The 23,613-nt window shown below is 38.0% G+C and overlaps 1 protein-coding gene across 1 annotated transcript in view; it reads right to left on the bottom strand.

The window, feature by feature from the left end:
• The window catches only part of LOC124566579 (protein dopey-1 homolog), a 378,074-nt gene that overhangs the window by 242,762 nt on the left and 111,699 nt on the right, over positions 1-23,613 (bottom strand). The window contains exon 12 of the mRNA XM_047131121.1: positions 5,334-5,581. Coding sequence (XP_046987077.1) covers positions 5,334-5,581 — 248 coding nt within the window. The remainder of the gene's footprint in view (positions 1-5,333; positions 5,582-23,613) is intronic.

Here is a 23,613-nt window from a genome sequence, read left to right as displayed (position 1 = left end):
CTCAGTTCTCAAATAATTTCATTTGCTATACTGAAGACAAGTCAAGACTTATAATGAAACATTCTTTTAAAGAGTAATACAGAACTTTTATCTTATTTTAGACATCTTACTGTGATATAGCCATATATTCACTATAGTTTTCATAGTCTGTAAAGAAATGTAAAATTATCTTTTTTAAAACTATGGAACAGTCCATTATCCCATAACCTTTCACTGATGAAAAAATTAACTATTCCTTGATATCTCAGGATTTCTCCTATCAAACTCTCACTTCTTTTAGTCAAGATGTTTCATAAATGTTCTTTTTCTCCAATTCAGTCCAGTACTTCTTCATCAGATGTCTGATCTACCCACCTAAACTCCAATGCTCTTCTATAGCATGACATTTACATAGCTTCTATTATCTGCTTGACTGATGTTCGTCACCCACATTTCACACTTTCATTAAACACTACAGCCCAAACAAATATTTTCAGGAAATACTTCCTAACGCTTAATTTATATTCAACACAAGTGCACCCGGCAATGCTTTGCAATATGGGAATTAGATATACATTCTGACCTGATGATTCAGATTCTGCGATGGTATTCTACTCAAATGCCAATTCCCCTTCCCCCCTTTCTGTCCATCTCCTCTTCCTCCCCTCCTTCCTCTCACTGACCTTGTCACTTGTTGACAGTTACTGCAAACTAAACCTTGAGTGGGATTTGAAGTCACTTTGAAAGAATACGTAAACTGGTTGGGATCATTGGTTACGGGATATGAAGAGTATGAGAGAGATCTTTCCAGCTGCTGGATCTATGAGGACAGTGGCTTTAATGATAGTATTTCACAGTTATCTGCAGATGCATAGTACTACAAACTTTCAGGCGATTCAGATTCTGCGATGGTATTCCACTCAAATGCCAATTAAGGCATAAACAGAACTTTAATACGTTAATGTATTCTGTTAAGAAAACAAAACAATACACTGTTATGTTTCCAAATTCTGTTTAAAATTATATACAAGGAAAACGAATATAAATGAGATAAATAATCTGTCTTATAGTTTAAATGTCCTGTTACCACAGTTAAAAATGACAGTGGGAAAGAAAACAAAACTGAACTGCACATTTTCACAGCACAGCTGAGCATCACCTTTCTCGCAGTTGGTTAATAAAAATAAAAAAGTATACTGTTGTTAAAAAGAATATATTGCCTATGTCTGTCTAGTTGTTTATTAGAATTACAAAAATTATCAATTTTTGGCAATATATTGACAGTACAATGTAATTGGATAGATGAAAAAAATCCACTTACCAAGCAGTGGCAGGAGAACACACATATACCATCCGATAAATCTTCCATGACCCTGGGTTCTGGGTGATTTTTCCAAACTCTAGCCCTTTTTCTATACCTCTTGAGTCTTTTTCCTTCACCCTTCTTTCTTACAGTTCAACCCTTCTGCCAGAGGTAGGGGCCACTGGCTCTGAAAGCTTGCATGTGTCATCTTTTGTTTATACATGCATTCTCTTGCCGCCACTTCGTAAATAGATTTTTTTCCTAGCCAATTACATTATTTGGTTGTTTATTAGAGTATCATATAAAAACCTTAAGACGAGTTAGAATGAAAAAAAAAAAAAAAAAAAAAAAGAATTCACATTTTCAGATTTTTGTCTCATTATAAAATTTGCGATTTTCTGAATAAAATGATACACACATGGGAAATATTTTATTTTATTTTGTTAAATATAACCTACATCGGTTGAAAAAGTTAAAATTTTTATGTGCATTACTTCAAGATCTAACAAAATCTGTAATTTTTTATATAAAAGGCTGTGGACTGCTGTGTTATAAAGGTTAAATTACGTGTTTGTATTGGTAGCACTGTCAAAAATAGTACCATATGTTACATAGTATAAACATGCATTGTATGTCGAAGTGCTAGCGTTTTTCCGAGGAAAAGTGACGAATAGATTGGTAAATCTCTCAAAAAGTAAAGTATGACGCCAAAACAAAGTGTTTTTAAGAAACATGGGTTTCATGGTAATAGCTTTTCAAATAAAGGGAAACATTGTCTTAAACATGTGAAGTTACAGACAATGAAATACAGACAAACTTGTCAGTATCTAGAGAAACATCCATTCATCATCATCAGTTATCTGCTATATTAGCAGGTCCTTTGCCTCTCCATTTTCTGCGATCCATTGCTTCCTTCTTAAGGCTGCTGTATGTTGTTGCTGTATGTTGTACCATCCATCCATTAGTGCTTCTCAGATCAAAATAAAACGTAATAAACAGTTTTCTCAAAATGAAAGTGATGTAAATGGTAGGTTAGGTTATATTCTGATAGATTTACACATGGTAACAAGGGTGTTAGGTGAATGTGTGTGTTGTAAAATATGTGGAGGGCCAGTCAGATTACATGAAGACAGTGAGGTATCAAATGGACTAGCCAGGAAACTTAACATTAATTGTGCAAGTTGTAAATATATTCATTCATTTTGGAATTCTGATAAGTGTAAAGATAATTATTTTGACGTTATGTGGTTTTATGGATTGAGAGCTATTGGCAAAGGACACACTGCAGCAAAAACAATGTGTGCGGTGATGAATATGCCACGTCCACCTTGTAAAATCGACAATTATGCAGGATTTATTGGAGCTGCTGTGGAATCTGTTGCATGTGAGTCAATGAAGCGTGCTACAAACAAAGCTGTTGAAATAAATGATGGTATGACTGACGTACCAGTAGCTTTTAATGGCACTTGACAGAAGCATGGCTACAGTTCTAAGAATTCTCTTGCTATGGTGACCAGTGTGGATAAAGGAAAGATAACAATGTTTGGTTAAAATCTGGTAATCTGTTATAAGTGTAAATCAGGGATTAAAGAAAGGCATATCTGTGACAGAAATTATGAAGGAACAAGTGGTGGTATAGAGGCCTCTGCAGCTATTGAAATTTTTAGTCAATCTGTGAATGAAAGGGGAGCATGTTAAACTAAGTTCTTAGGTGATGGAACTCAAAAGCATACAACAACATAGTAGCCGCTCAGCCTTATGGTGAGAAGATCATCACAAAACTGGAATGTGATGGTCATGTCCAGACGAGGATGGGCACCAGGTTGAGGAAGTTGAAACAAAGTTTGAGGACAAGAAACTTTCTGATGGTAAAACCATAAGAGGCAGGCTGACAGACAAAATGATTGATGAACTACAGCAGTGTTATGGGATCGTCATTAGAAATAATACTGAGGATTTGTTGATAATGAAGCAGGCAGTAAGGGCTATCTTCTTCCACAAACTGTTAACTGATGAAAAACCATTACACCACATCTGGCCTTCTGGATCTGATTCATGGTGCAATTACAGCACTGATCAGTACTCAAACAGTTCATACAGCCATAAACAATCCATCCCAGCAGCAGTCATGGATATCATAAAACACATTTACAGAGACCTTGCAAATACTGAATTACTGAAGAAGAGTCTGCATGGTCGGACTCAAAATCTCAACGAGTCGTTCAATAATCTTATATGGACTCGCTTACCAGAAAATGTTTTTGCTGGAATGAAGACACTAAAATGGGGGGGGGGGGGGGGGGGGGGGGGGGGGTCAGTGATGCTGTTATTGCTTTTAATGATGGCAACATTGGTAGGGTGAAACAGCTATAGCATACGGCAGTTAATCCTGGAACAAACTGCTTCAGAGAACTTGAACAGATTGACAAGGTTCGAATTGACAAAGCAGTGAATGCAGCACAGTTGGCCACTAAGGAGTTCAGAAAGAAGAAAAAACTTGAAAAAAGATCAAGAGGATGTATATAGTATGGTGCAAGGTGCTTCTGAGTGACTAAAAATAAAAAAATTAAGCATATTAAGTGAGGTATAGTCTTGTGAAACTTTAGAAGCCGTTCCTGAAAATTTACATTTTCTGTTTCATTTTGGCCTAAATATCAGAAACCACTTCAAGTAGAGTATTCAAATTTTCAGGGAGTAATAACATACATATCCTGAGTCTACTGAACTATAAGAAAATAATCTTGTGTACAATTAAAATTATTTAGGATAGGCAAACACTACAAAAGCATTGTGTGATTGGTTAGTGGAAACAGGTTATGTGGCACATCAAGAGGAAGGTCAAGGTCCCCAATGGGTAGCAGACCACACTGTGGAAACCGCGATGGGTGAAATACACATGGAGTCCAAGGAAGTCTACAAGGAGGGCAAGCTTGGAACTGAATGTTCCTCAGCCTACAGTATGGAGAATTTTACAACGGTGACTGCAGTGCAAGCGATACAAGTTGAAACTGTTGCAGGTGTTGAATGATAGTGACAAGCAGAGATGGTACGAGTTCTATACGGAGATGATGAACAGGATGGAAAATGAAGACTATTTTCCTGACAAGACAGTGTTTGGCACTGACTCCATGTTCCACTTTAGTGGTAATGTTAACCACCACAATGTGCAGATATGGGGTACACAGAAACTGACCGAGGTCTTGGAACATACACGAGACTCATCAAAAATTAATGTCTTTTGTGCATTGACTTTCATCAAAGTGTACCAACCAGTTTTCCATGAGCCGACTGTCAGTAGAATTACATATCTAGATAAGTTGCAGAATTACCTGATTCTACAACTTATGGAGAACACTCGTGTATTCACTTTCCAGCAAGTTGGCGCCCATCTGAGAAGTCACAGTGTACCTATCTCACACTGTTCCTTGTTGGAACTGACAATGTGGGGATGTAGCTTGTCCTTCGAGATCTTATGAGCTGAAACCATTAGGCTTTTTCTGTGGGGATATGTTAAAGACAAGGTGTACATCACTTCATTTCCTGCAACTATCGACAGCCTTCACAAACACATCAGAGGTGTGCTAGCTGAAGTAGATGCTGGCACGCTCTAGAGCATCTGGGAAGAAATTTCATGCAGATGGAATATCTGCTGTGTAATAAGAGGAACCCATGAGTATTTATTGTAGAAAGAAACTTGATGTTCTGTCAATTTCAGAACTGAGAATACATTATTTAAGTATGCAAATCTCCTGTGTTATTTTAGGCCACTCTTAGGTAATTAATTTAGAATCACCATGTATATATATTTATATTTATGTTCAACAGATGGCACTTCAGTAGGTCTATAAAAACATGCATGTATTTGAATCTAATGCTACATCAAAATTTCAAAGCAACTGGTGAAGAACTTCCAGAGACATAAGGTTTTGAACAAACATACATTTACATTTTTATTTACTAGATCAAGAAATTTATATTTTTTTACCAGATCTTTTCTTGACATTGCTTCCTGTTTCATATAAGTTAAAAAATACACACAACTGTTACATACCTGGACTGTAATTGTGTGATGTTCAAGAAATGTCACATCCCATTGCCTCAAAAGAGGTTTCATGACAACAGAAACAACACCCTGGTGGTCCAAATGATCTGTCACTTCATCTCTGTGAGTCTGTGATCGCAACAGCGACATTAGCTCAAGCAGAGTGGCAATGGCTGTTAGCTGCAATGCTGGGGCATCCGCAAGATAGCATGCACAAACCACTAGAACTTGTAGCCATTTGGGAAAGTTTGCTAATCCTGTATACAAAAATATGCATTGTGAGCAACACTTGTTAGCAAAAACTCTCTTGAAATGCTATAAGATCTGTTAATTGTGCTTCAACATTTCTTGCTTAATTTACATTTTAAATATACAGAAGCTAAAAATTATCAAGAAACAACCATTAAAAAAGGTCAAGGAAAATTAGTGAGCACTAAACCAAACACCTGAAACATGATGACAAAATTTAACATCTTTACAAGACCTAGTATTATTTTCTTCATTCATTCATTGTGTTTTATATTTCACACCCAGAGAGAAAATCTTCATGGACGCGAAAAAAGTCAAACTACACATGAACTAGAGCCAAGCAAATCGTAAAAGCTTAGTCTGTTTACTGAATTTTGTATACACTGAGTCATGTTTCCAGTAGCTTATCACTTGTAATGTAGCTTCACAACAAGCACTGCTCTGCTCCACGTAACAAACAGAACTTTTCAATCCTTGAACCTGGATAATCAGATAATTTATAGAAACAAATTGATACAGTATGTATTTAATTTTCTTTTGAAATGATTGGGAGTCCAAATTTCTTGGTCTGTGTTAGACGAGACCATGTTGAATATCGTTGCATCGGTCTGCGTAACACCACTCTGAGCAGTTTGAAAGAATGTACAATTCTACATTAAAATTATTATTATCTTTTATTGTGATTTTATGTATTACAGTTCAGTTGAAACTGATTTTTACTGTCAGCAATAGATATCATTAAGAAGTAAATGTGTTGGGAAGTGAACAAGAATTCCAAGACCTATATAACATAATTCTCATCTTTGTTCAGTCTCAGCATCACATTTTTAATTAGACTGCATGCTTAAATCACTCAGGATCACCTTCAGGTCCAAAACAAAGTAAAACTAAATATGTACCATCTAATATCTTACAGTAAGTAGAAAAAAGGAATTCTACACAGGCATGGAATTTACCTAAGTAGTTGCACGAGGAACCACATATCACAGTACTCTATTTCACAACAGCAGTCATTGTTTTAAACAGGAGATGTTGGAAAGGAGATGAAAGGTGGGGTGGGAAGCGAGAGGGGGGGGGGGGGGGGGGGGGGAGGAGGGCCGGGTAGGAGTGAGGATGATTTGGGTGGGGAGTGGGAGGAAGGAAGCAGGGAGGGGATGGTAAGGATGTCATGAGTTTAATAAGAGGGGTCTTGTTACAATTATAGAAGGTATAATTATGTAAAAATTCTTGTTAAAATATTAATAGTGTAAAACAATGGCTATGTGAAATGTAAATGGCATAAAACAGTAAAATTATAAAAGGGAGTGAGCAAGACAGAGAGAGGGTGGAGGGAAGGGTAGAGGCAGGGACGCTAAGGGTTTAGAAAGAGATCTTACACTAAAATCCCAAAATGTTAATCACATAAAAAACCTTCCATTAAAATACCAGAAGTGTAGATCAGTCGATGCATAAAAATGTCAAAAGGGATAAAACAGTAGATTATAAAAGTGGAAACAAAGTAGCTCATACATATTAAAAGTGTGAAACTTTTAAAATATGAACCCATAAGGTCTTTCTCTGAAAGTATTATAAATTGTATAAAATTTTTTGTTAAAATGTTAAAAGTACAGACCTAAAATAATGGATGTATAAATTGTGAAAGAAATAAAGATTGTAAAATTACAGAAAAGGAATTATGTAGAGGGGCTAGAGCTGCATAAAGTGTCATTAAATATTATAAAGTTTAAAAACAGTGAAAGTGTAAAACCATAAAAAAGTATAAAAGAATAAATTATAAAATTGAAACTATGTGTAACAACTTAAGTTACAATGTTTGATGAGCACCTTCTAACATCAAAGCATGCTGGTGGAAATACTGATACACATTTGGAAGTGTTGCACAATGAATCTAAGGGACACCTGCTGACAATGTTGGAAGAAACTGAGCTTTTCTACACCATCTGCAAGAGCCTGGCAACACACAAAATCAGCAGATTGATTTTACTAACAATGCAGTGTTTTAGAAACTTACTGAGCCTTTTTCAATAGCCTGCCTCATCACAGCACACACAAGATCAATAGCCCCACTCACCTAGAAGAGACAGTGACTGCACATCAGTTCACACACTGTCCTGGCAGCAGGCCAGTGTGCAGAGTGGCTTCCATACATACTGTAATACAGCGCACTGTACAACACAATCAATTGGAGCAAATGCTGTTAATCATATCTGTCACATCCTATTCCCTATAACTTCATTTGATACACTACAATTTATTGTTTTATACTTTTTATGGTTTTATATTTTCCATTTCTTTAATTTGTAATATTTTGTAACACTTCATGCAATTCTAGCTCCTCTACATAATTCCATTTCTGCAATTTTATGATCTTTTTTGTCTTTCACTAATTACACATCAATTGTTCTACACCTATACTTTTAATTAATATTAACAAAAACTTTTACACAATTTATAATACTTTCAGAGTAAGACCTTATGCCTTTGTACTTTCAAAGTTTCACATTTTTAATATATTATGACGCTAATTCAGTTTTAGCTGCTTTATTTCCACTTATATAACCTACTATTTTATCCCTTTTTACATTTTTTAGACATCCACTGGTCTACAATTCTGATATTTTAACAGAAGGTTTCTTACATAATTGAACTTTGCAATTTCAGAGTAAGACCCTCTCTTTTCAATACCTACCACTTCCCATCCCTCCACCCCTCCTTTGCCTTCTTTCCTCCCATTCAACCCCCTCGTTAAATTTTACAATTTTACTGTTTTACGTCATTTACATCTTACATGCCCATTATTCTACAATATTAACAATTTAATGAGAATATTTACGTAACTATATCTTCTATAATTTCAGCAAGACCCCTCTTATTAAACTCATGACATCCCCACCGCCTCCTCCCTGCTTCCTTCCCCTCCACCCCTACCCCTACCTCCAACATATACCCATTAAAAACAGTACTCTGATATGTGGTTCTGAGACAGGCTGCTGACACAAATACTTAGGTAAATTCTACACTTATGCAGAATTCCTTTTTTTCTGATTATTGTAAAATATTATATGGTAAATATTTAGTTTTAATTTGTTTAAGATCTGAATATGATCATGAGTGATCCAAATGTGATGTAATTAAAAATGCGCAACTGAGACTGAACAATAAATTAGAATTATCTCCAGTATCTTAAGATAAATATCTTATCTACTGACTCTCACGAGACAAATATGTCAACTACAACCTAACTAACCTAAGGACATCACACACATCCATGCCCGAGGCAGGATTCGAACCTGCGACCGTAGCAGTCGCTCGGTTCCGGACTGAAGTGCCTAGAACCGCATGGCCACCACAGCCTGCAACTACAGTGAAAATTCCAAGATCCCTCAAAGAACTTCTGCAAGCTGTACAGTTATCTACTTTATACAATTCTTATGTTTTGCTTCTACTGAATTAAGCATTTTATTTACTTTAGGTGCACTGCCCCACAAGATAATTCCTTAACACGGCAAGGAGTGAAGTACGTAACTCCATTTTAGTCTGTCATCCAACTGGAGCCCAAAGAATTTTACACAGTGTGTTTCACTTTGTGTAGGTACATGATGAAAGACTACACCACACACACACACACACACACACACACACACACACACACAGAGAGAGATAGATCATAAGCATTAGAAAATCCGTTAATTATGAATACTTGGTAAGGCGCAGACAAATGGAAGAAAAAAAACTTTCAATTTTTTGTATAGGTGTTTTTTTTTCTGCACACATTCTCTCGTAAGTAGAAGGATGATGATGATGTGTGATTTTAAAGATGAAAAGATGAAGTATTAAGAGTTCTATATATCATATGTGTGAATGAATAACAGTATACTGAACAACAGTATCAAGTATTTTTTATTTATTAAGTGAAGTGAAAACTATGTACGGATGATTTTCTCCATTATGACAAGCACCGGTGTTCTCGCAGTCCGCTGCCTGCGAAATGTAAGCGAAGTCTGATAGCCAAGAAAAATTCAAATAAGCACAGAACATTTCTAATAATGGAATTGTATTATATCCTACAATATGTTTTCATATGAATATTTAATAATATTTAGTAATAATAATAATAATAATATTTTTATTTATCTTTTTTTTTTTTTTTTTTTTTTTTTATTACAACACAACTGGCGACCGTGACAGGACTAAAGGTTTGATTATTAGGGAATAGTGATATGTGTGGTGCCATGTGGAGATCTCAGTGTATCTTCACCTAGCATGAAAGGTGGCAGGTGTTCTAAAAAGTATCCTTGCTCATATACAGGGTGAGTCAAAAAAATAAATAAATATATATATTATTACTATTAAAATTTGGCGTGTGTCAATTAACATCTACTTCTGGCAGTAGCAGAACATTTTTGCTTGTTTGAAATCACATAATATTAGTCTTTGTGAAGTTAACACTTCAACAGCTACCTACAAACCACTTGTACACCTGTTCGACTATTGCCTGATCTGTACTACTGAGCTTGAGTTTTGACATTTGAGTAAAATGTTTGTCTCAACAGCAAACATCACAGTTTTTGGACTGACCTATATAGTTACATAAGATCATTTATTTATATTAATAACAAGAGTGAGTTCAGAACTTATCACATGTTACCCATGTTCTCCTCTCCAACCCTGCTCTTATATCAGTTTCATACAGTTGACACAGACTGTCAATGATATTCAATGCTTTGTGTTATGAAGGTAAAACTCCATCCATGCAAAAGAGATGCCACTGATTCCCTAACAACTTAATTTTAAAAGTAGAATTTTCTGATTTGCACAATCAAAGGCTTTGGAAAGGTCAACAAATATCCAACAGGAACTACTGTAATGTCTCTCATTTAGCTGTGCCAGGATCTTATTTGCGAGGTGTTGCTTCCTCTGTGAAGAATTCTTTAGAAATGCCAAACAGAGAGATTGGTAACAAGTTCTGTTCATCTATCATAGGCCACTTTCTCAAACACTTTTGAAAAAACTGAAAGGAACGAAACAGACCTGTAATTACAGATGATTTGCTTAACTTTGATTTTACACACTAGGGTTACTACAGCATATTTAAGTCTGTCAGAAAATATTGTCATATATGCTGGCAATGCAATGCCTGAAGGTGAAGGCAGCAGCAAGGTCTGAAAGAAAATTATAAGCTTGAAGCCTTAATTGAGTGAAAGGGCTATGAGGAGGGTAGGGACATCACAGAAGTAAACAATATGGACACAAGCAGTGCTCTGGTACCAAATCTGGAAGCCTCCGGTAAATAAAAAATTCACTGCTAATGAAGGAGACACATACCAGAAGAGCTAAAAGGGAGACAGTTGCCTTTGTGTCTCGAGGTATAGAGCACGCATAGCCATAAATAACACCCAGTGCCGGCCGGTGTGGCCGTGCGGTTCTAGGCACTTCAGTCTGGAAGCGCGTGACCGCTACGGTCCCAGGTTCGAATCCTGCTTCGGGCATTGATGTGTGTGACGTCCTTAGGTTAGTTAGGTTTAATTAGTTCTAAGTTCTAGGCGACTGATGACCTCAGAAGTTAAGTCGCATAGTGCTCAGAGCAATTTTTTTTAACACCTGGTGCGCAATGTGGAAGCAGTTGGCAATATCTATGAGCATAGTCCACGGCTACAGGACATAGCTGGAAAGCTAAAAGGGTCACTGGGATCACTGACTTCAAGTGTTTGCTTCACGTGTGAAGGAGGATACTGCAAACACACATATAAGACTACCGTGTGTCACCTGTGCACATGGAGTTAGACATGAGACAATCAGTCAAAGGGACTCCCATGTCGGTCGAGCCTCAGGCCAAACTCAGAACTTGCTCATCCTCTACTGTTCCATACTTAACCTTCTGTACCTCCTCAATGGGAACTTTGGCTTTGTAATGAGTTAGCTCTTGTACCCCCAGACATTCATCCAAGTGAACACTAAAAGCAGTCAACTGAAGTTTAGCCTTGTTTGTATTACCTTGTCCAAATTTCCTTGATCAAGTTTCCTGATTCTCAAAATATTCAATCAGCCAGCCATATTTTACATTTTTAATTGGATGAAGCAAGTTCCTCTTCCATGCCCTAAAGGCCCAAGGGATGTCAACTGGCCACCATGTCATCCCCTGATATGCAATGTCTTGCGGATTGATATGTAGTGTCATGCGGACGCCATATGAAGGGGCATGTGGTCAGCACACCGCTCTTCCAGCCATTCTGTGTCTTTCCAGACTTTGGAACTGCTACTTCTCAATCACATAGCTACTCAGCTAGCATCATAAGGGTCAATTCACCTTGTACCACTCCTTCCACCAAGGGAAGACCCTTGGCAGTATTGGGAATCAAACCCGGGCCCTCCACACGGCAGGCATCTATGCTGACCACTCCGCTACAGAGATTGACCTGTAGGACAAATCTTTCCCGGCGTATTGCCGTCAACTAACAACCACACCAGTCTCTGGAGGTAATAATATGCTTCGAGTTACTGACTGACCACAAAGATAGCTGAATGGAAGTCCTATCAAGTAAGTACAAGACTTAATATTAACAAATGCCATCATGTTCAACAGAATGACTACTTATTAGTAAACTGATGAATTTTGTAATTGTCTTGGGGATAGTATTTCTGATACTGATGTCTGTTCACATTACATACTGTGTCTGTACAAGTACATCAAATGAATCTGAAAGATTTGCCATTGGCAAGAGCAACGATTTCTGCCCTGTGAAGAGGTAACCAGTGAATTCCGTAGTCAATGATATCAGAGTGTCATCATTTATGCTAGAGATATTTTCTGGGGACTCAGATTCATTAGGATTAGTTACAACCTTTGTTTGATTCATATTTATTGGCGATTCAAACTGTTTTTGCTTTAATCTTGAAGTGTTTTATTTTTTAATCATATTGCATGAGTTTCAACTATTTAATAACAAACAGGGGGATTTTTCAATAATGGTGGTAATAAACTTTCAAGTCTTGACTACCACTTGTCCTGTCAGTTAGGTTAGCCAGCAAAAGCTACTTTCATCCCAGGGGTTATCCATCTCTTATCCATGCTTCTAATCAATTTTACCATTGTTTGTTTTGGGGGAAAATATGACTCAAAGTGCTGCTGGAATATTTTTAAGGAAGAGTCAAATTTTCAGTCTACACTGTCCGCTTTATCCTTGCTCATATACAGGGTGAGTCAAAAAAATAAATAAATATATATATTATTACTATTAAAATTTGGCGTGTGTCAATTAACATCTACTTCTGGCAGTAGCAGAACATTTTTGCTTGTTTGAAATCACATAATATTAGTCTTTGTGAAGTTAACACTTCAACAGCTACCTACAAACCACTTGTACACCTGTTCGACTATTGCCTGATCTGTACTACTGAGCTTGAGTTTTGACATTTGAGTAAAATGTTTGTCTCAACAGCAAACATCACAGTTTTTGGACTGACCTATATAGTTACATAAGATCATTTATTTATATTAATAACAAGAGTGAGTTCAGAACTTATCACATGTTACCCATGTTCTCCTCTCCAACCCTGCTCTTATATCAGTTTCATACAGTTGACACAGACTGTCAATGATATTCAATGCTTTGTGTTATGAAGGTAAAACTCCATCCATGCAAAAGAGATGCCACTGATTCCCTAACAACTTAATTTTAAAAGTAGAATTTTCTGATTTGCACAATCAAAGGCTTTGGAAAGGTCAACAAATATCCAACAGGAACTACTGTAATGTCTCTCATTTAGCTGTGCCAGGATCTTATTTGCGAGGTGTTGCTTCCTCTGTGAAGAATTCTTTAGAAATGCCAAACAGAGAGATTGGTAACAAGTTCTGTTCATCTATCATAGGCCACTTTCTCAAACACTTTTGAAAAAACTGAAAGGAACGAAACAGACCTGTAATTACAGATGATTTGCTTAACTTTGATTTTACACACTAGGGTTACTACAGCATATTTAAGTCTGTCAGAAAATATTGTCATATATGCTGGCAATGCAATGCCTGAAGGTGAAGGCAGCAGCAAGGTCTGAAAGAAAATTATAAGCTTGAAGCCTTAATTGAGTGAAAGGGCTATGAGGAGGGTAGGGACATCACAGAAGTAAACAATATGGACACAAGCAGTGCTCTGGTACCAAATCTGGAAGCCTCCGGTAAATAAAAAATTCACTGCTAATGAAGGAGACACATACCAGAAGAGCTAAAAGGGAGACAGTTGCCTTTGTGTCTCGAGGTATAGAGCACGCATAGCCATAAATAACACCCAGTGCCGGCCGGTGTGGCCGTGCGGTTCTAGGCACTTCAGTCTGGAAGCGCGTGACCGCTACGGTCCCAGGTTCGAATCCTGCTTCGGGCATTGATGTGTGTGACGTCCTTAGGTTAGTTAGGTTTAATTAGTTCTAAGTTCTAGGCGACTGATGACCTCAGAAGTTAAGTCGCATAGTGCTCAGAGCAATTTTTTTTAACACCTGGTGCGCAATGTGGAAGCAGTTGGCAATATCTATGAGCATAGTCCACGGCTACAGGACATAGCTGGAAAGCTAAAAGGGTCACTGGGATCACTGACTTCAAGTGTTTGCTTCACGTGTGAAGGAGGATACTGCAAACACACATATAAGACTACCGTGTGTCACCTGTGCACATGGAGTTAGACATGAGACAATCAGTCAAAGGGACTCCCATGTCGGTCGAGCCTCAGGCCAAACTCAGAACTTGCTCATCCTCTACTGTTCCATACTTAACCTTCTGTACCTCCTCAATGGGAACTTTGGCTTTGTAATGAGTTAGCTCTTGTACCCCCAGACATTCATCCAAGTGAACACTAAAAGCAGTCAACTGAAGTTTAGCCTTGTTTGTATTACCTTGTCCAAATTTCCTTGATCAAGTTTCCTGATTCTCAAAATATTCAATCAGCCAGCCATATTTTACATTTTTAATTGGATGAAGCAAGTTCCTCTTCCATGCCCTAAAGGCCCAAGGGATGTCAACTGGCCACCATGTCATCCCCTGATATGCAATGTCTTGCGGATTGATATGTAGTGTCATGCGGACGCCATATGAAGGGGCATGTGGTCAGCACACCGCTCTTCCAGCCATTCTGTGTCTTTCCAGACTTTGGAACTGCTACTTCTCAATCACATAGCTACTCAGCTAGCATCATAAGGGTCAATTCACCTTGTACCACTCCTTCCACCAAGGGAAGACCCTTGGCAGTATTGGGAATCAAACCCGGGCCCTCCACACGGCAGGCATCTATGCTGACCACTCCGCTACAGAGATTGACCTGTAGGACAAATCTTTCCCGGCGTATTGCCGTCAACTAACAACCACACCAGTCTCTGGAGGTAATAATATGCTTCGAGTTACTGACTGACCACAAAGATAGCTGAATGGAAGTCCTATCAAGTAAGTACAAGACTTAATATTAACAAATGCCATCATGTTCAACAGAATGACTACTTATTAGTAAACTGATGAATTTTGTAATTGTCTTGGGGATAGTATTTCTGATACTGATGTCTGTTCACATTACATACTGTGTCTGTACAAGTACATCAAATGAATCTGAAAGATTTGCCATTGGCAAGAGCAACGATTTCTGCCCTGTGAAGAGGTAACCAGTGAATTCCGTAGTCAATGATATCAGAGTGTCATCATTTATGCTAGAGATATTTTCTGGGGACTCAGATTCATTAGGATTAGTTACAACCTTTGTTTGATTCATATTTATTGGCGATTCAAACTGTTTTTGCTTTAATCTTGAAGTGTTTTATTTTTTAATCATATTGCATGAGTTTCAACTATTTAATAACAAACAGGGGGATTTTTCAATAATGGTGGTAATAAACTTTCAAGTCTTGACTACCACTTGTCCTGTCAGTTAGGTTAGCCAGCAAAAGCTACTTTCATCCCAGGGGTTATCCATCTCTTATCCATGCTTCTAATCAATTTTACCATTGTTTGTTTTGGGGGAAAATATGACTCAAAGTGCTGCTGGAATATTTTTAAGGAAGAGTCAAATTTTCAGTCTACACTGTCCGCTTTATAAATTTCTCTCTAAACACAGTGATCCAGTCACCAATCATGATTATGCAAAACAATATTTTTCTTCTGTGATCTGTACCTAACTGATCATCATCTTTTACTGTTAACATCTTACCATTGTGGATCTCAAAACAACTTGCCAATGCCTGTTGCACTGTGTCCTTCAATCCTTGTTAGGGACTCTACTGAAGCAAATAATCCAAAGCTGGACATCAACAGCTCCCTTGATAAGTCTATCACACACGAAAATCAACAATTTTCCTCACATTAAGTCTGTATAATCTGATGAAAATTGTGTCTAGCTGCTTTATGAAGCTTCAGATACTTCCAGCTGGTGGCCTGTAAAGTGCCAATAGTACAAGCTTCTGTGGTTTTTGGTTCACTGCTGTGACATAGCATTCAAAGAACTACAAAACTCTTAAGGCTTTCATGGCTACTTTTTGACAAATTTCCTGTTTGCTTTTGTCTCAGGTTCTTTGGTAAAATGCAGGAAGATCTGCAGTGGATAGGCACTTGGTGCGGGGAGTGGCAACTGACCCTTAACATAGACAAATGTAATGTATTGCGAATACATAGAAAGAAGGACCCTTTATTGTATGGTTATATGATAGTGGAACAAATACTGGTAGCAGTTACTTCTGTAAAATATCTGGGAGTATACGTACGAAACGATTTGAAGTGGAATGACCATATAAAAGTAATTGTTGGTAAGGCAGGTGCCAGGTTGAGATTCATTGGGAGAGTCCTTAGAAAATGTAGTCCATCAACAAAGGAGGTGGCTTACAAAACACTCGTTCGACCTATACTTGAGTATTGCTCATCAGTGTGGGATCCGTACCAGGTCAGGTTGACAGAGTAGATACAGAGCGTTTCGTCACAGGGTTATTTGGTAAGCGTGATAGTATTACGGAGATGTTTAGCAAACTCAAGTGGCAGACTCTGCAAGAGAGGAGCTCTGCATCGCGGTGTAGCTAGCTGTCCAGATTTCAAGAGGGTGCGCTTCTGGATAAGGTATCAAATATATTGCTTCCCCCTACTTATACCTCCCAAGGAGATAATGAATGTAAAATTAGAGAGATTCAAGGGAGCACGGAGGCTTTCCGGCAGTCGTTCTTCCCTCGAACCAGAAGCGACTGGAACAGGAAAGAGAGGTAATGACAGTGGCACGTAAGGTGCCCTCCGCCACACACCGGTGGGTGGCTTGCGGAGTATAAATGTAGATGTAGATGTAGATATTAAACAAAATGTATTTTGTATCTTCCATAAAAATATCAGAAGCCTTATTAATGAAGAGGACAACCTTCTCATACTCATAAAGGAAAATGAAATGGTGGATGGAATGCCAGTAGATCACACAAAAGTCACTGAAAGTGAACAGATTCATCTTGACAGATGCAAGGTAACATTGTAGTACAGTAGTACCAATAAGCGTAAAAAGTGGATGGGGAGAGGGGGGGGGGGGGGGAGGTTGAGAAAGGCTGTATATGCAAAAAATGGAGCCAATTCACAGGCTCCTCAGCTTAATGAGCATTGTGTTAAACAGCTCTTCGAATGACAAATATCCTATTGACTTCTGTCTCAGACACTTTGGCCAATGTAAGTTTGAAAATTTCTTTTTGACTTTTCACCAGCACAAGTGACTAACATTGTCAAAGCTTCTCCTGTCGTTGTTGCTGGCAAACCTGAGTTGAGTTTACAGCTGCAGATTATATGCACCTGGCCTGGCAAAGTCAAAAGCCTTTTCCATGGTCATTGCCACTATTGTTGCTACTTGCAACGGTTTTTTGCTGCAGTACGGGAATCCAGGATCCATTCAGCTTGAGACTTTCCTTTTTCTTGTTGAATTTGTTGTCATTTTTGTGGATTTCTATAGCTTGCCTGAACAAATGGGTCTTTTAGCTCTTCTCTATAGCAAGAACTTCCATGTTAGTGAAATACATTATGTGGTCAGTCTTGTACAGCGCATGCAGCACTGCAACCAATTTATACACTTGCTCCAACCTAAAGAGCCGTTCATGTTCAGTGATCCTGGTTTTGATTCATTATCCACTCATTCTAGATAATACTTTTCCACATATACATGGTATGCGATGTATTCCCGACATTGCAGTTGTGTTCCTTTTCTGCTTTGCCGATCTGAGACACTCTTTGTTCTTCTTTGTCAGTTTATAAATAGCCTTTGCGCCATGTTTACACCATATACAGCTGATTCTGTCTGTTACTCTATGAATGTATGGTAGAGAGGTTGTATCTGGCATTTCTTTTTCTGTTGTGCTGCTCTACTAAGTTTTTGAGTCTGTGATACTACTTATGTAACTAGTGTAGTACCGATTGTTCCTCAGAACACTTTTTAGGTGTTGCATCTTGCATCTGAGGTGCTGCAGCTCACACATTTATCTTGCACACATTACAAGCATATTAATCATACCTCCTTTCTGACTTGGGTGGTGATTGGATGGTTTGTGCAGGTAGAAGTCCTTGTGTGTTGGTTTTTGACAAATGCTGTATCCCAGAGTTTCACCATCCCTTATAACCAGTCCATCTAGAAAAGGCAACTGTTGGTCCTTTTCTGTCTCTGTAATAAATTTTATGGTGACATGGAGACAGTCCAGGTGTCTAAGGAAGTTGCCGAGCTGTTCCTTACCATGGCTCCACCCAGCGAAGGAATTGTTGACCTATCTGTACCACACCTTAGGATTACAAGGTGCTAAGTCCAGTTTCTGTGCTGTTAAATGTTCCTTGAAGAAAGTGTGCTGCCACTGGATTAAGAGGACTACCCACAGTGATGCCTTCTAGCTGTTCAAAGTAGTTACATGAAATAGTTCATGGTAAGACATGCATGAAAAAGCTTGGTGATGTCTTGCAGGAAAATGAAACTGATATACTCTAGTGAATCACTGAATAGCACTTCCGAAAACAAAGAAACATCAGAACTGACCAGAATGTCATTTGGTCCAGGTATTAGTCTCCTTAGCCTCTCAATGAAATGTCCCAAGTCTTTTTATATGTGTCTGTCTTTCTCCCTTGAGGATGAAGCAGAAAGGCCAAGTATTTTGTGTGTTTATACCTCATTGAGTCAAGAGTACTTATAGTCTGTCTTAGTGGAAAATTATCTTTATAGAACTTTGGTAATCCATACAGCCAAGATGGTAGGGCTTCTGTGTTGTGCAAGTTCCTCAGTATGTCCCAGATCTTCTGCTCATAATCTTCAGTCTTCATTGCAACATTTCCCTATTCGGCAGGCAGTCACAATATACTCCTGTTGATGTTAAAGCTGCTAACAGCTTGTTACTCTTCTTTCATCAGGTTGAAACCTGGTGGTTTTGCTTGGTGATTTCAGTGCATGTTTCCTCAACTTTTTCATAAGGAATTATTCAAATGGCCACTTCTATATTAGCAGTGATATTCTCTACAGGTATAATTCTCAGGATGATAGTGAAATTCTCTCCTTTTCGAAGGACAGACTGTTCCTCTTTTGTAATGGTCATTCACTGAGGTTGACCACAGTCTGTGACATGTTGAGAATTGTCTTATTGGTCTGATTCCTGCATCTTGCAAACTTTTTCTTTGTCAGTTGGTACAGTGGTCTAGTTTGTTCTGCCTGCTTCTGTGAGTGGTGCTATTGATCTTGTCCTAGTCATCTCGCTGGGTGCACAAAAATCAAATCACCAGCCGAACCAGAAAAGAGGCATGATTAATATGCTTGTGACACACAGAAGATGAATATTTGAGCCACAGCACATCAGACACAAAGTGTAACACCTAGGATGCATTCTGAGGAATAATGGGTGCCCACCAGTTACATAAGAAGTGTCATGGAATCAAACACTTGGCAGAGTGACATATCCGGAGAGGAAATGTTGGGTTCGACCTTTCTGCCATACATTCCCACAGTGAAGATAGAATTGGCCATATATTGCACAAAAACAGTTTAAAGACTATTTATAAACTGATAAAGAAGAACAAAGTGTGTCTCGGATAGGCACAGCAGAAAAGGGGCCCACTTACAGTGTCACGAATATACCGCATACCATTTACATGCGGAAAAGCCTATGTTGGAATCACTGGATGATCAATTAACACCAGGATCACTAAACCCAAGCGGCATTGCAGGTTGAGATAGGTAGGGCAATCAGGCATTGGGGAACATTTGTAAACAAAGTTCTTAAAAGTATCATTGGCTAGTTTTCTGCGAATGGTCTCACCCTTATTTTCAAAAAGACACAAAATATTCAGTTCTGCACATCTAGAGGTACTACACCAATGATAATGGTAACACATGCTAAGGAAATAATAAATAGGGTAGTAACTTCAACATTCTTAGGGGTCCAATATAAAAAACACATTTTAAAACTATGTTCAGCCATTTATACCCTCCCCCGCTCCTACTCCAGCGCTTAGTTCAACAACATTTGCACTTAGAATGCAAGTCTTTGTGGGGAAGGCAAATCAGTAAGTTGACATATTTTGCATATTTTCATTCAATAACATCACACGGAATAATATTCTCGGGTATCTCATGTTTAAGAAATAAATTCTTCATTGCACAAACACGTGCTATAAGAATAATACTTGGTGCTCATTCACAATCATCTTGTAGACATCTGTTTAAGAAGTTCATCATTCTGACTACTGCTTTACAGTATATTTATTCCCTCAAAGTTTGATGTAAATTATCCACTATAGTCCAAAAGGAACAATGATGTACATAACTAAAATACCTGAAGGAAAACTGACATTCATTGCACAACATTAAAATTGTCTTAAGCACAAAAATTACTGATCACTTATCCAGTGATATAAAATATCTGATAGACAACAAAGTAAAATTTGATAACAGATAGAGAAATTTTCTCTGTGACAGCTCCTTGTATTCTGCAGAAGAATTTCTATTACTGTAATGTGTAAAAGGTAGTGGGCAACTTAATTTGCGATATGAATGTAAAATGTTTCGTTCCATACTTATTATCATCTAGCACGCTAAATAATCCCTGGAACACATAACTAACTAGAAAAGACCAATGACAGTCTTGGAACTGCGGCAATACAATGAGGTCATTGAACATAATTGCTTATCTGTAGTAACAGTAACACAAAAATCACATCTCTATTACATAAGATGAAAGAGGATACGGCCTGCAACATAGTGAACAGATTATTTTTCTACCTAAAGAAATACAAAAAGTGTTTCAAACAATAGTGACTTAACTATGGAATCTTATATAGACACCCAAATGATCTTATCAGCATGAGTCTCCTTCTTTGAGTTTCCAATCATTTTCAATGTATATTTAATTACAGATGTGATTTATAAAATATCATTGTTGTTGTTGTGGTCTTCAGTCCAGAGAATGGTTTGATGCAGCTCTCCATGCTACTACATCCTGCGCAAGCTGCTTCATCTCCCAGTACCTACTGCAACCTACATCCTTCTGAATCTGCTTAGTGTATTCATCTCTTGGTCTCCCTCTACAATTTTTACCCTCTGCGCTACCCTCCAATACTAAATTGATGATCCCTTGATGCCTCAGAATATGTTCTACCAACCGATCCCTTCTTCTAGTCAAGTTGTGCAACAAATTTCTCTTCTCCCCAAATCTATTCAATACCCCCTCATTAGTTATGTGATCTACCCATCTAATCTTCAGCATCCTTCTGTAGCACCATATTTCGAAAGCTTCTATACTCTTTTGGTCTAAGCTCTTTATTGCCCACTTTTCACTTCCATACATGGCTACACTCCATACATATACCTTCAGAAAAAGACTTCCTGACATTTAAATCTATACTCGATGTTAATAAATTTCTCTTCTTCAGAAACACCTTCCTTGCCATTGCCAGTCTACATTTTATGTCCTCTCTACTTTGACCATCATCAGTTATTTTGCTCCCCAAACAGCAAAACTCATTTACTACTTTAAGTGTGTCATTTCCTAATCTAATACCTTGAGCATCACCCGATTTAATTCACTACATTCCATTATCCTCGTTTTGATTTTGTTGATATTCATCTTATATCCTCCTTTCAAAGACACTGCCCATTCCGTTCAGCTGCTCTTCCAGGTTCTTTGCTGTCTCTGACAGAATTACAATGTCATCGGCGAACCTCAAAGTTTTAATTTCTTCTCCACGGATTTTAATTCCTACTCCGAATTTTTCTTTTGTTTCCTTTACTGCTTGCTCAATATACAGACTGAATAACATTGGGAATAGACTACAACCCTGTCTCACTCCCTTCCCAACCACTGCTTCCCTTTCTTGGCCCTCGACTCTTATAACTGCCATCTGGTTTCTGTACAAATTGTAAATAGCCTTTTGCTCCCTGTCACCTTCAGAATTTGAAAGAGAGTATTCCAGTCAACATTGTCTAAAGCTTTCTCTAAGTCTACAAATGCTAGAAATGTAGGTTTGTCTTTCCTTAATCTATTTTCTAAGATAAGTCATACAGTGAATATTGCCTCACGTGTTCCAACATTTCTACGGAATCCAAGCTATCCTCCCCAAGGTCGGCTTCTACCAGTTTTTCCATTCATCTATAAAGATTTCGTGTTAGTATTTTGCAGCCGTAGCATATTACACTGATAGTTCGGTAATTTTCACATCTGTCACCACCTGCTTTCTTTGGGATTAGAATTATTAAATTCTTCTTGAAGTCTGAGGGTCTTTCGCTTGTCTCATACATCTTGCTCACCAGATGGTAGAGTTTTGTCAGGACTGCATCTCCCAGGGTTGTCAGTAGTTCTGAAGGAATGTTGTCGATTCCCGGGGCCTTGTTTTGACTCAGTTCTTTCAGTGCTAAACTCTTCACACAGTATCGTATCTCCCATTTCATCTTCATCTACATCCTCTTCCATTTCCATAATATTGTCCTCAAGAACATTGCCCTTGTATAGACCTTCTATATACTCCTTCCACCTTTCTGCTTTCCCTTCTTTGTTTAGAACTGGGTTTCCATCAGAGCTCTTGATTTCATGCAAGTGGTTCTCTTTTCTCCAAAGGTCTCTTTAATTTTCCTGGAGGCAGTGTCTATCTTACCCATGGTGAGATAAGCCTCTACAGCCTTACATTTGTCCTCTTGCCATCCCTGATTAGCCATTTTGCACTACCTGTCAATCTCATTTTTGAGACATTTGTATTCTCTTTTCCTGCTTCATCTACTGCATTTTTTTTTTAATTTTCTCCTTTCATCAATTACATTCAGCATCTCTTCTGTTACCCAAGAATTTCTATTAGCCCTCATCTTTTTACCTACTTGATCCTCTGCTGCTTTCACTATTTCATCTCTCAAAGCTACCCTTTCTTCTTCTACTGTATTTCTTCCCCCCATTCTTGTCAATTGTTCCCTAATGCTCTCCCTGAAACTCTCTACCACCTCTGGTTCTGTCTGTTTATCCAGATCCCATCTCCTTAAATTCCCACCTTTTTGCAGTTTCTTTAGTTTTAATCTACAGTTCATAACCAATAGATTGTGGTCAGAGTCCACATCTGCCCCTGGAAATGTCTTACAATTTAAAACCTGGTTCCTAATTCTCTGTCTTCCATTATATAATCTATCTGAAACCTGTCAGTATCTCCAGGCTTCTTCCATGTACACAATCTTCTTTTATGATTCTTGAACCAAGTGTTAGCTATGATTAAGTTATGCTCTGTGCAAAATTCTACCAGACGTCTTCCTCTTTCATTTCTTACCCCCAGCCCATATTCACCTACTACGTTTCCTTCTCTTCCTTTTCCTACTATCGAATTCCAGTCACCTATGACTATTAAATTTTCGTCTCCCTTCACTACCTGAATAAATTCTTTTATTTCATCATACATTTCCTCAATTTCTTCATCATCTGCAGAGCTAGTCGGCATATAAATTTGTATTACTGTGGTAGGCGTGGGCTTTGTGTCTATCTTGGCCACAATAATGCATTCACTATGCTGTTTGTAGCAGCTTACCCGTACTCCTATTTTTTTATTCATTATTAAACC

This window comes from Schistocerca americana, chromosome 1 (genome assembly GCF_021461395.2).
Source record: "Schistocerca americana isolate TAMUIC-IGC-003095 chromosome 1, iqSchAmer2.1, whole genome shotgun sequence".
In the NCBI taxonomy this organism is placed as follows: Eukaryota; Metazoa; Arthropoda; class Insecta; order Orthoptera; family Acrididae; genus Schistocerca; species Schistocerca americana.
Note: the sequence above shows the minus strand (reverse complement) of the source record. Positions and strands in the feature narration are given on the sequence as shown.